At 45.9% G+C, this 13,074-nt stretch overlaps 1 protein-coding gene across 4 annotated transcripts in view; it reads left to right on the top strand.

The window, feature by feature from the left end:
* The window catches only part of LOC147624047 (uncharacterized), a 37,003-nt gene extending 27,471 nt beyond the window's left edge, over positions 1-9,532 (top strand). For 2 of the 4 annotated variants that reach the window (XM_086820712.1, XM_086820713.1), the window contains 10 exons: positions 5,069-5,134; positions 5,243-5,320; positions 7,359-7,466; positions 7,561-7,638; positions 7,873-7,992; positions 8,103-8,146; positions 8,325-8,382; positions 8,489-8,611; positions 8,717-8,794; positions 8,890-9,532. In XM_086820712.1, coding sequence (XP_086676838.1) covers positions 5,069-5,134; positions 5,243-5,320; positions 7,359-7,466; positions 7,561-7,638; positions 7,873-7,992; positions 8,103-8,146; positions 8,325-8,382; positions 8,489-8,611; positions 8,717-8,794; positions 8,890-8,925 — 789 coding nt within the window. In that variant the 3' untranslated portion in view covers positions 8,926-9,532. The remainder of the gene's footprint in view (positions 1-5,068; positions 5,135-5,242; positions 5,321-7,358; positions 7,467-7,560; positions 7,639-7,872; positions 7,993-8,102; positions 8,147-8,324; positions 8,383-8,488; positions 8,612-8,716; positions 8,795-8,889) is intronic. The other 2 variants (XR_015269246.1, XR_015269247.1) reach the window with 2 other exon arrangements.
* The last annotated feature ends 3,542 nt before the right edge of the window (positions 9,533-13,074 follow it).

Here is a 13,074-nt window from a genome sequence, read left to right as displayed (position 1 = left end):
CCACCACGTTTCAACCCTTCTCTTCTCTCTCTCTCTCTCCCGTTCAATCAACGAAAAGCAAACTTGCTTTTTCGTTTTTCTGTTTCTCTCCCTGCAGGTTAAACGACTGCACAACAAACATGCCTCTTCTTTGCAAAAGCAATCAACCCTATTCAACCTACCATCTCCCATCAACATGGGGTCTTAGACGAAGGAAAAACACATACTAATCTGAAAACTGTAGTATGCACAGAAAAAACAGCAAGCTTTTTTAACACATACCGTTCTTCGACCTCTTCTTCTCTACCTACTGACTTGCTCGTTCACGAGGTATGCTCTGATACCACTGTCAAATCCCCACGGATCTTCCCTCATGATCGATCTTGGTTCGAAACTCGAATCCTGCAAACAAACGAACAACAAACAACAAAGGGGTTGCAGGCCTGACTCACCTCCCAACCATGACAGCCGTGGGCGAGCCCACAGTCTTGGCTGTCCCCACCGAGCCACGAGCTCAGCTAACTAGGTTGACGTATCGACCAATCTCCTCCTCGCGACGTCCCATACCGCCACGAAGCTGCCCTCGCAGGCCTCGAGATTGCTGCCGGCCTCGGCTGCATAAAGCAGGTGCACGTCTGCACTAGATCCAGGCTCCAAGACCATAGAGCTCTCACAAACTCGCGAGACTCTCTATATACAATAACTAACCTTGGCCACCCTTTTATAGGCTCTTGGCCGGTCATTGGGCGTCCACACTTGGGCGCCCGCCTGTCCATACTTGGGTGCCCGCCCGTTAGTATTTCCCTAACTCAGCTCGTCAATCTGCCTGCCTAGTTCCAAGCTTCCCCAAGCCTCGAAACTAGTCTTGCATACGTATAGCACACGGTAGATACACACTATGCACATGACAGGTATTCAGTGGTTTCACAAGTTTCTTCTTGATGTCAAGTGGGACAAGCACACGTTCCAGATCAATTGGAATGTGTCAAACGCCCGGGTGACCATTAAGTGTGAGCCAGGAATTCTGAACTTTCCGCTCATAAGCCACTTGCAGGCTAAGCGAGCAGTCCGGAAAGGCGCACAGTGTGCGATGATTTACATCCAGACAGCCCAAACGGTGGCCAGTGCTTCCGAGAAGCACTCGGTTCTCCACGAAAAGTTCCAGAAGATTTTTCTGGGACAGCCTCCCCCCCAAGCCCCCCTCCCCCCCCCCCCCCCCCCCCCCCGCGCGTCCAGACCGGAGGGCCACAAGATTGACCTCATCTTAGGCTCGGAACCCTCGAGCAAGTTTCCGTATCGCCTTTCTAAGGCAATGGAATCGGAGTTGGACCGCCAACTCCAAGAATTGTTGCAATTTGGCTTCATCCGTCCCAACGTGTCGCCATTTGCAGCACAGATCTTATTTGTCAAGAAGAAAGATGGGTCCTCCCGTTTGTGTGTCGATTATCGTGCACTCAACAAGCTAACTATCAAGAGCAGATTCCCGATGCCTCGAATTGACTATATTCTCGAGAGGCTGAATGGAGCAAAGGTGTTCTCGAAACTTGATTTAAAGAGTGGGTACCACCAGGTGCGGATTGTGGAGGGGGACATCCCCAAGACAGCCTTTTCCGGGATTTGATTGGAAAGTGTGTGTTTATATTATATTTTCAGCTACGGTTGAGCAGCATGACATTGATGTGGAGAAAGTCCTTACGTTGCTGGAAAGCAACGAGCTCTACGTCAATGAAAAGAAGTCGGAATTTTATCTGTTCCAGGTGCATTACTTGGGATATATAATTAGTGCTGAAGGCATTCGACTTGATCCGGCTAAAGTGGCCGAGATTGTCAACTGGGAAGTACCTCAGACAGCTTATGACATCAGATCATTTGTGGGTATATGCCAGGCATATTCCATCCACATCGACAAGTTTTCTGACCTCTCGGTAGATCTCACCGATCTGCTAAAGGGAGTGACAGCAAGAAGGCAAAAGATTTGAATGACTCCACGAGCGTTGGAGGCATTCCAGAACCTCAAGGTGGCTTTATGTTTAGCACTTGCCTCGTGGGACAACCCATTTCATGTGATCACCGATGCGAGTAACATCGCTATTGGAGGTGTATTGCAACCGAATGGTCATCTAGTAGCTTACATGTCTCGTAAGTTACTGCCCGCCGAGAAGAACTACTTAGTTTATGATCGTGAACTCCTAGCAGTGATACAGGCCTTGAGACATTGGAAACATTTTCTGTATGGCCGTGACTTCGAGGTTCGCACTGACCATCAGGCATTACGTTGGATTTAGACAATGCCAAGTGCACAGTGGAGTGATCGACAACACCGCTGGAGTCAGATATTCCAGCAGTTTGGTGGTATGATTGAGTACCTTCCAGGAAAGGCCAATCCAGTGGCCGACGCTTTGAGCAAGAAGGGACAAGTGTCTATGATTCAGACCACTAGAATTGATCTTGTTGGTATAGGACTAGAGGACATGAAGCACACGTACGCGGATTTCGAGGAATTCGGTACATAGTGGAAACAGGTATTGGATGCCACAGGACCATGCCATTTTTTGATACGTGATGGTTAGCTTTTCTACAGAGGCCGACTATGTGTCATGAAGTCATTCCGGGCAGCTCTTCTCCATGATGCCCATGACGCCATTACAGGTGGTCATAGGGGCATGAATTCGACTCTGGAGAAATTAGAACGGCAATACTATTGGCCAAAGATAAGGCGTGATGTGTTTACATATGTACAACGCTGTGACATTTGTCAGAAGGTGAAAGCTCCTCATGGAAAGAAGATAGGGTTGTTACAGCCCTTGCCAATTCTTGAGGGTCCTTTCCAAGACATTTCCATAGACTTTGTCACGAATCTGCCTCCCAGTCCGAGTAAGCGTAATACGCAGTGCTTAACTATTGTTAATAGGTTTAGCAAATTTGTTATGCTTATTCCTTGCAGGGCCAATGTGACTGTCGAGAATGTTGCCCAGTTGTTCATTCGGCGTTGGTACCCGATTGGCGGGATTCCTAGGACCATAGTGTCAGACCGAGATGCGAAGTTTACTAGTCATTTTTGGAGGACATTGTTTGATAATTTTGGTACTAAGTTGAATTTTTCCAGTGCATTCCACCCACAGACAGACGGCCAGACAGAGATATACAACCAGCTGGCCTTTAATGTGCTGAAGTGTTATGTCCACGATCAACAAGGTAAGTGGGAATCGTATTTGCCTTTAGTTCAAGCTGATTTGAATGACTCTTTTTCTTCAGCTATTGGCAAGACTCCATATGAGGCAGCGTTTGGAAGACTTTTCCAGTCGTCGTTAACCAGGACTTTGTCTTCAGTATCGGAGGCGAACAGAGTGACGGAGTCTTACCAGGAGATCTTAGAGTGAGTAAAAGACAGATTGGCTAAAGCGCAAGAGGCCTACACTCGACAGGCCAATAAAGACCGAAGGGATATGAAGTTTTCGGAAGGGGATTGGGTTTATCTTCGGATTATGAAGCAAAGATTGAAGCAGGTGGGCAAGCGGTGCCCAAAGTTGTCTTTCAGGAGCTTCGGACCTTTTCCCATCAGGAAAAAGATTAATGAGGTGTCTATGCAGTTAAAGCTACCTCCGAGTTGGACTATGCGCGATGTATTTCATGTCAGTTGGTTAAAGCCATATGCAGGTCCAACCCCTTCAGAGGTCAAAGACGAAGCGGAACCAGACATTGTGGATGAGGTAGAAGTTATGGTTCCAGAACAGATCCTTCTGCACCGTTTCAAGCATGGCTTAGGCCGAAGACTACGACAGTTCCTCACGAAGTTTCAAGACCGAGGAACTCATGAAGCGGTATGGCTCGACAAAGAGTTTTTCGAAGACTATCCGGCGTTATTGACGGATTATTTGGAGGCTATGCAGCTTCCGTCAAGTTAAGCAAAAGGGGATGTCACGTGCATCCCGCACTTGGATGCCACGTAGACATTTCTGTACAGAAGGTGCAGGACCTGGGATGGTGAACTGGTCCCATGTGAGCCCAGTCCGGGACGAGTCAGCCAAGGATCCATCTCAGATGTCCGAGGTCAGGTGTGCATTGTCCTGCATAGGAATCTAAGGTCAGGTGTGCACTGTCCTGCACATGAAACAGTGCCAGTCCGTGCTGTGAGTCTCCCTCTAGAATGATGTCAGTGATTCTGTGTATTGGGTATGGTACCAGATGCCAAATCACCGAGTAGTTAGTGTTTAGGACAAGGGACCGGTCCATAGGGCTACCCCGGATCTTAGTGTGGGCATGGGAATGGTGTGGAACCACCCCCATGAGGGCCAAGAAGGCCCAAGCTGAACCCACCAGCCATGGAAGGGTTGTAGGACAGCCCTAGGGCAAGAATAAGGCAAATTCCAGGAATTTACAGCCTTTACATGGCTGTAGGGCAAGTATGGGGCAGCCCATACAGGCTGCCCAGCCCTTGGGATGTGTGCAAAAGGCTTGCCCAGCCATTGGAATGCAGGCGCATCACCTCCCAGCTAGCTAGGAATAAAACGCAGCATTTATGGGATTTATTTTAGCATTTATTGCTGAATTTGCATAAGTCGTGGGAGTTTTATGCTGGCCGCCTGGATGTATGCTGGCCGACTGCTCATGAGGAGTAGTATAAAAGGCTTAGCCCACAATCCCATTCATTCATCTCATTATTCACCAAGAGCTCAAGAAAATCAAGGGCTAGACAAGCCAAGGGAGTTGCTAAGCAAAGGGGTGGAGAGCTGAAGGTCAAGGGCAGGGATTTCCCAGCCAAGAAAGGTCAAGAATTCTGTATTTTCTTTTCAGATTCACATCATTCTAATAAAACAAATACACCATCCGTGGTGGGGGCCCTACAAAGGGCAATTGGGACCCAATACTGTGTCCTCTCCATCTCTCCCTCTCTCTCTCTCTCTCTCTCTTTTCTGCACATCTCCTTTCAGTTTGTGTGTTAATTTCCGTCGCGAAAAGAGTGCTGAATTCTGAGTATTGAAGTTACCGATTCTTCTCCAAAGCTTCCGCATGTTACACAAAGTCAGTCATACATTCATTCTCTTCAAAGTAATAAAAGCAAATGTTCTGATTTGTGTTTGTCTAACAGAAAGAAGGGCGGCAACGTGGTACGTGGAATGGGAAGAAGGCTGATGGTGACTTTTACAAAATGATTGTAAGCCAGAATAAGTTTGTAAATCTAAGCTTTATTTTGTTTATGATTTTGAATTGCATGCTTGTGAAAGTAATACAATTTTCAAATCTGAATAAATACATTGGCTAGGTTGATGCTTATGAATCGAAAAAACATGAGCTTATGGCAGAGAACACTGATCTTCGTGCTCTTTTACGGACAATGCAGGTAGCTTTTTGTATCTCATGCCTGTAGTGCATGTTGATGTAGAAGTGAATGTTAGGACATTTTCATGTTAAATGGAGAGCTACGCAAATTATGTGGCATAAAACTTCGAATCTGTGTGTCGTCACATGTACTATATCATGAAGGTGTGCAACAGCTTGTTGGATTGCAATGCCTGATGGGATGTAGATTAGGATCGATTTGATTTGGTGCATGCTGATGCAGTTTGGTGTTAGTGTTTGATGGTAGGCATTGTTGCTTGCTTTTGGCAGTGGGGTGTAAAGAAGACACAAGGGGTAATTGATTGTATCAAAGTTGGGTAAATGGATGATTTTGGGGTCTTTTGTTGGGAAAGCATGGAGACCATGTGAAGGAGATTGACACTGTGCCCTCTAGAAGAGTAGGGATCAATCTGGCTAGCCAGTGAACGGTCTAGTAAATGGGCAAGATCTCACACCAAGGGAGGGGCTAAAGTGGCAAGGAGTTACAGAACGGCATATGAGGGGCAAAGCAGAAAATTCAGAACTGTCTGTGGGACAGTGGTGTATGCTAGCTGGAAACAGAGCCAGCGGAGGTCTGATGGACAGGAAGCAAGGGCAAGGCAATATGCCAGTGAAGACTGTAAAGAAATACACCCAGAATCCAGATTCAGAGATGGCTTTGAGGCAGCCACAAAGACAGCTGGCCGAGGGACATAAATGCACCCAGGAGAGGGTAGGGAGGGCCTAAGATGGAAGACAAAAGGGAGGCGCATAATTACGAAGGATGGATGGGGTGTAAAGAAGCCACATGAGGGAAGAAATTGTAGTATTGTCCTCAGCTGGCCAAAGTGGCCTACGGGACCTATGTGTGTGTGTGTGTGGAGTGCGTGTGTGAGAGCATATCTTGATATAGAGTTCTACACCCACTATTGGGCACTGATGACGTTAGTGGGGATGTCGTAGTATCTAGTCCATACTATGCATAATGGAGTTGATAGTTTTATAGTCTTGTGGGTTGACTACCATGGGTATATAACATGCACGTTTCTAAAAGGTGAATTTGGGCATGTTCCTGGATTCATCTAGGTATATAATTCAGTCGTATTAGCGGACATGCAGATTTCACATTGTGAAGTTTTTGTCCGAGTTGCGGGGCTAGTTGATATTGTGCTTATTCTTTCTATCTTTAGCGGTGCATTTGCCCTATCAACTACTTATTTGTTGTACTAATTCTTTCTATTTGCTACTTCCCTTAGTGCTAGGCTTCATTATGGCTGAGTCTGCCCTGCATCTCCGGATGTTTGACAGAAGCTCAGTACGAAGGGCTTCATTATGGCTGAGTCTGCCCTGCATCTCCGGAGGTTTGACAGAAACTCAGTACGAAGGGCTTTGTGTGAATATATGCTCTTATGTGTGTGTGTGTGTGTGGCGTGCGTGTGTGAGAGCATATCTTGATACAGAGTTCTACACCCACTATTGGGCACTGATGAAGTTAGAGGGGATGTCGTTGTATCTAGTCCATACTATGCATAATGGAGTTGATCGTTATATAGTCTCGTGGGTTGACTACCATGAGTATATAAGATGCACGTTTCTAAAAGGTGAATTTGGGCATGTTCCTATATTCATCTAGGTATACAGATATGGGACCTGAAAATAGAATAAAGAAAAATAAGAAAAAGCCTCTTTCCTCATGGGAAGGGAGCTGTCATGTACAAGATGCATCTGTATTCAATACAGTGCACGTGTTTTGTAAAACTTGTCCTTGGCTGATAGAAAGGATGTTCCATTAGATTAACGATGGAGGCGAACAGATCCGAGAAGGTGGAACAACTGAAATGCTAACCTTAACTACTGGGGCGTGTGTTGAAAGTGGATTATTGTCAATGCTTTTTACTTGATCCAAGTCAATTGTCTTTGCATGGGACTTTGCAATTGTCTTTGCATGGGATTTACTCTGCAATTGTCTTTGCATGGGATTTTACTTCGCTGGTACTTGGAGTTTCTCAAATGGCATCCTGTAATCCTGCGATGGTTTTTGATTCTACTTCATGTGGCAGGTTGATATGCGGGATTTCCTGAATGCATCAAATTGTGTAACAAAACATGGGTCCTCTAACAACGTACTTGATAATGAACCTCCACCCACTCCGCTTGGAGGGCGCACGGTAATTGCTCAACACACCATTTCTGTTTGCTAAATCATAACTTTCTGTTTGCTGTGTGCTGAAGTTGCCCAAGGATTTTGATTTGTGGACACAGGATGTTTTTGATCTCCCGTTTCACATGGCCAGAGATCAAATCGAGCAGAGTCTACGAGTGAAGATGGCCTCCATTAAGGTTTGGAATGGTTCATAGTTGCATCCCATACTCATACTTAACCTCGTGATCTGTACAGCACTTTGCGTACCGCACATACCATACGAGCATTCCGTACACCATACAAAATCAACAAGATTCTGTATAGATTCTGAAGTTCCTGATTCTCCTAGATATTCATTAGGTCTAGGATGCTTGAATTCCAGATTTAAGTTTCATTGGGTTATTTGAGCTAAGCGTCAGATATTTTGACAGGAGCGCATGCTTCAGCTTCAAGACACACAAAAAGGGTCTGAAATGGCATGTGAGGCCAGTGAGCGCGAGCTTGAGCTAGAGGCTCAGCTTGTAGAGGCTCGCACTATCATTCAAGAGCAGGTTTGGAATCTTTGCTATTTTTTGGTCTTTTGTCTCACTGATCCCAGTCAAGTATGTGCATTGATCTTTACTGGAGCACTGAATAGCGTTATCCTATGCGAAAATAACAGGCATCCATCATGAGTAAGCATGTTATGAAGAAGGACAATTCAAGGTATCGTGTACTTCAATCCCAAGTTAATTAGTTTACTATGAAGCTCTTTTCAAATGTAAATAATGAGCTACAAAGTACTTAGCTAGTTTTTTTTAATGCGATGCCCTCTATGCATTCCTATGGTCAGGTTTATCACTATGATCTATGCTATAGTGACAAGCTCATTCTTGCTTTGCAGAGGAGTCATAGGGCATTTGGGTGTCGAGCGAGAGGACATTCTTTCAACAGCAGAGGAGGTAATGTTGCCATTATATTGTAGAGGATAAATAAGATGCGTGTTTCTGAATTAAACGTTTAGTTATGATGATGCTGCCGTTGTTTGATTTATGATGCTCCTTACAGAACAGAACTGTGCTTCAAGAACGAGCGAAGGAGCTGGCAGCAGAGCGGTCTGCTTTACGCAAAATGGCTATGGAGCTTGACAAAGAATGTTTTGAGATTGATAAAGCGAAGCACAAATATGAGGTGTCTTGTGTTAGCTTGCAAAGGGTTGTTATTGAGACTGGTTTTCAGTAGAGTTTTCAGCCATGATAATTGTTTTGAGGCTCAGTAAAAATATGCATTCTGCAGGAAGAGCAAGCATCTTGGGCAGGCACCCTCAAGTCATGGGCCCCAGGCAGGGCTAATGGTACCTTCAACAATGGAAAGGTGAGGCTTACCTATCCTCTAAGATACTTTACCTCAGAACAAATGTTCTTTTATATCCGAAGGCTCATAAATTTATAATCTGATTCGTGTTGCAGGGTTCAGATGAAACACGGCAAGCTGCTGAGGTTTGATTTTAAAGGAGTGTGGGATGTATAGTCAATCAGGGAAGTCTAAGCATATATGGTTCGGATTTCCATCTCTTTCGCAGGGGAGAATTCTTAGCGGAGCAGGTCAAGGTGATGACAGCCCAAACACCTTCCTTGTAGATCCTTCCGAAACTCTGGAATTTGAGTGGCGGTTTGTAAACTGGTTGTTTTGACAGCTTGACGACAGATTCACTTCTTTCTTTTAGTGGGATTGAACGTCCACCAGCTGCAGCAAGGAGGAATTGAACCTCACACTTGGGGCTCCAATTCCTTGCCAACTCGGCTTCAGTGCTGGGGACAAATTCACTTCTTATTGTGATGAGGCAGCAGGAAGCATGCTGTGTAACAGCTTGCACGTACTGCCTTTACACAAGGTGGTCTTTCGTTTGTGAGATTACGTGGAAATTGCTTGTTGTAAGCCATTTAGAGGCGTTACCTCTATTACAAGATGATCGACCAACTTTTTGTTGGCTGACGAAACATACAGGTCCCTCTCAGAACTATTAGTTGTGTCGTGTTTTTCATTTTAGTATGCATGCCAAGAAGAGCTTGTCATATTTCTCCAGAAAAGAGGGAAGATCCGATTTGATAACTCCTAAGCTTAGAGGTGCTTCATGCCAGGCCTTCGTTGGTTGTGGAAGTGGTATGGACCTTGCAACACGAGGTAGTTGGTAGAAACGGTTTGCACCCTGTGTTGGGCAGAATGAGTGCTAGGTTCCCGTGGAATGATGAGCATGTGTAGATAGAGGTCTGGGACATCTTGGCACGACAGGGTATTATGCCCGAATCTTATAGCATGATGCTTAGAGTTGGTGTGTTTTTTTGACGAATACGTCAAGCAAGGTGAGGTTTTGTTGGTGGTGAATTGGAGTTGAAACAGAGGATATAGGCATGGAAGCTTGAGGGGAGGTACCTTGAAGGTTGAGAGTTTTCCAGGATGCGATGGTTCCATAGATCTCTGTTGGGATGCTCCTTTGATTTGGCAAGATAGAGGATTCTCCGATGGCATCTTCACGAAGTTCCAACATGCTAGGTACAGATGGAGAGCTAGTAGTCCTTGTGAATATGTGGACGTCAGAATTGTACTGCATGAATGGATGGAAAGAGGGCTAGACCAAGTAAGAACTAAACTCAATGAAAGAAGACAAGGCAAGACAAATGGATCAAAGGCAAGGGCATGCCGTGGCTTACACATGGTAGATGCAAGAGTGGGATCCAGTGTCAGAGTACCTTGATAAGGTGCGATGGAGATCGTGGATGTGATCAACAAAGGCATGAGTGCATGAAAGGGCAGTGGATGGACCTCAAGGTAGGAAGGATGTTTCGGTCTTGTGCTTAAGTGTCAGTAGCGAACGGATGTGAGTGAAGAGGATTGACTACAAATTGGAAACTGGGAAGGATTTTTTGAAGTGGAGGTAGGTTTGGGTTTGGTGGTAGCATGATTTTCTTGGGGTTTGTAGGCGGTTTAGAGATTGGGCTATTTGATGATGTGCTTGCAAACAATCCAGTTGTACCAGCTCTACCCACCATGGGGAGTGCTCTACCAGTGGAGAGTCAAAATATGTAGTAAGAAGAGGGTGAATTGGTTACCTACACTTATCGGGGGGTTGGGAAGAAAGTGGATATCGGCGTGATTGAATTCAATCTTTTTCTCTTTGGAGGCTTCTTACTGACGGTGGTGTTATCTTGTTGCTGGTGTTGGCCTATAGTTGCACCGGCTAGGAGGTTGGTATGCCAGCTTACATGCATGTTGATGCCATAAGCTTTTCGGTAAGATTGCATGTTTGTGGCCAACTTTAGTTTTGTTGGGCCGACGTCCAACGTCTTGGTCTCTTTGTTGGGCTTGGAGCTTTGCCGTTGACGGCTTTATAAGGAGGCTAGTTGGTGAGGTTGTCTAGTGTGTTGGTGGCGGATGGCGAGCAATAGTGTTGTAGAACCCGGTTGGCTTGTGTGGTGTGGCGGAGGTTTTGGTGAGAGTGGGTCATGTTGGAGAATGGCTAGGGGCTTTGTTGGTGAAGAGGGCGAAGCTTGGGTGGTCGGTTATGAAGTTGGAAAGGTGGGCACTCTTCTCTCTCGCTTTCTCGGAAGTTTTTCCTTCATCCTCTTCATGCCTCCCTCACACACGAATCAAGGAGCAAGGCATGTGCTTACCATGTGGACATCCAAAAAGAGTACACAGTCTTAGCACAGGTTTCTTTGGTGCATTGAGAGTGTGGCACAGTGCCGGATACTTGGGGGGATGGAAAGACAAAAAACATCATCATCACCCTACTAGGGTAAATATCTCGCAGCACCTTAGATATTAAGAGTACCCATGCTCCTCCAAGAGAATGGCACACCTAGAAGCCTCGCAAGCATTCGCACCTTAGATATTAAGAGAGTAGCACAGTGCCGGATACTTGGGGGGATGAAAAGACAAAAAACATCATCATCACCTACTAGGGTAAATATCTCGCAGCACCTTAGATATTAAGAGTACCCATGCTCCTCCAAGAGAATGGCACACCTAGAAGCCTTGCAAGCATTCGCACCTTAGATATTAAGAGAGTACCCATGTTATATCCAATACCTCTTGCAAGAGAACGACACACTTGGAAGCCTTGAAGACGGTCGCAATTCTCCCCCCCTTTGCACAACATTAAGAACAAAGTCAATGGATCCCTTTGTAGAAGCCTTGGGCTTCTAGCAGCTTCAAGGGGAATCCAATGGGGCTCGAGTTTGGGTAAAGCTCTGTTGCTTGGGATGCTTGCTTGGCAGATCTCCCTTCACTGTTGGGCTTTGGGCCAAATGGTGGCTTTGCCAAATTCTTGCATGGGCATCATACTTTCCTTGGCTAGCCAAGATACTCTTAGGTACCCATGCTTTATTGGAAACCTTCATAAAGGGTCGTTGAGGTCAAGCGTTGCGGTCCTTCGCTAGCTGACGATGCAACTTGTGGTCGATGATCGATGCATCTCCTCCCAAACTCCGCTTCAAAACAGCCTATTGGTCATAGATATGGAAATTCTTATCATAGTAATGGTTGTTGCGGATGGTGCCAGGGGTGGGTGGCCTAGTGAGATCCGTGGTCTAGTGAGATCCGCATCTCCCAAGACAATACATTTTGGCTAACCCGAATGTCAACCAAGGCGAGCCATGCAACTAGGTGGTCTCTCGAACTTAGCGAGCCGGTTCCATTATCGGGTCCATGGTTGCAAGAACTTGAATCGAGGGCTCGAAGTTGGCAGGCTTTGAGAGAGACTCGTATTCTTGGTCCTCATCTTCACCATCCAATATCTTGTTACAAGCTTTGTAGCTTTTGCATTGCATGCTCTATAAATATTGACTGAAGCGGTTTGAGCGGTGGTGTCTAACTTGGCGAGAATGCCTCGCCCCCATGTGATGAGTCTTCCCTGTTTATAAGTTTATTTTCAAGGGCTGGTTACCCTTGCGAATATAAATGTGATTGGTTTTCCGATCATGAATGAGCCTTGCGTCTCTCATGTGAGGCCTCTCGAGGATCTTTTCTCTAAAAATCCATCACCACGAATGTGTGGTGGAAGCTTAGCTCGAAGTCGTAATCTTCGCATCTTGAAGGACGCTGATGTCACGGAAGCGGTATAGCTATATATGCCTTTATAGAGTGTCACACTTCCACACACTGATACAAACACACCCAGAATACCAGACCCAAGAGTATGAACAAAACTTTATTTCAATACAAGTCCTCGTCTTTACAGAGTTGAACATCCATTACATCCTCAGAACCATCTTCATCTAGCACCCATTCTAAATCAGCCCATGCAAACCGCAAAACACCACCTCCAATCCTTGGCGTCCCTGTGTCCTCAATCTCTACACACAAGCTGCCTCATGGCCAATAGCAAACTCTCCACGGCATGCTCACTTCTACCTAGATTGTAGTCTGAAGAACCGTCATCCTCAGACTGATTCTCTTCTTTGCGCTTCTTGGCAGCCCAAGTTTGCTCCAGCTTGCATCTGCCTTTGGGCCCAACACACGCTGTTTTTCCACCTCAGCACAACGACTCCCCCCTCTTTTGTTGGAACAAGCACAATTGTCGCCTGAGAGCTTCCCTCCACATACTCATCACAGTTCAGCCTGATATACAGGCTCCCGTTGCTCTCAAGCAACGC

The sequence above is a fragment of the Cibotium barometz genome, chromosome 26 (assembly GCF_041138505.1).
Source record: "Cibotium barometz isolate CiBa-2024 chromosome 26, ASM4113850v1, whole genome shotgun sequence".
Taxonomy (NCBI): domain Eukaryota; kingdom Viridiplantae; phylum Streptophyta; class Polypodiopsida; order Cyatheales; family Cibotiaceae; genus Cibotium; species Cibotium barometz.
Note: the sequence above shows the minus strand (reverse complement) of the source record. Positions and strands in the feature narration are given on the sequence as shown.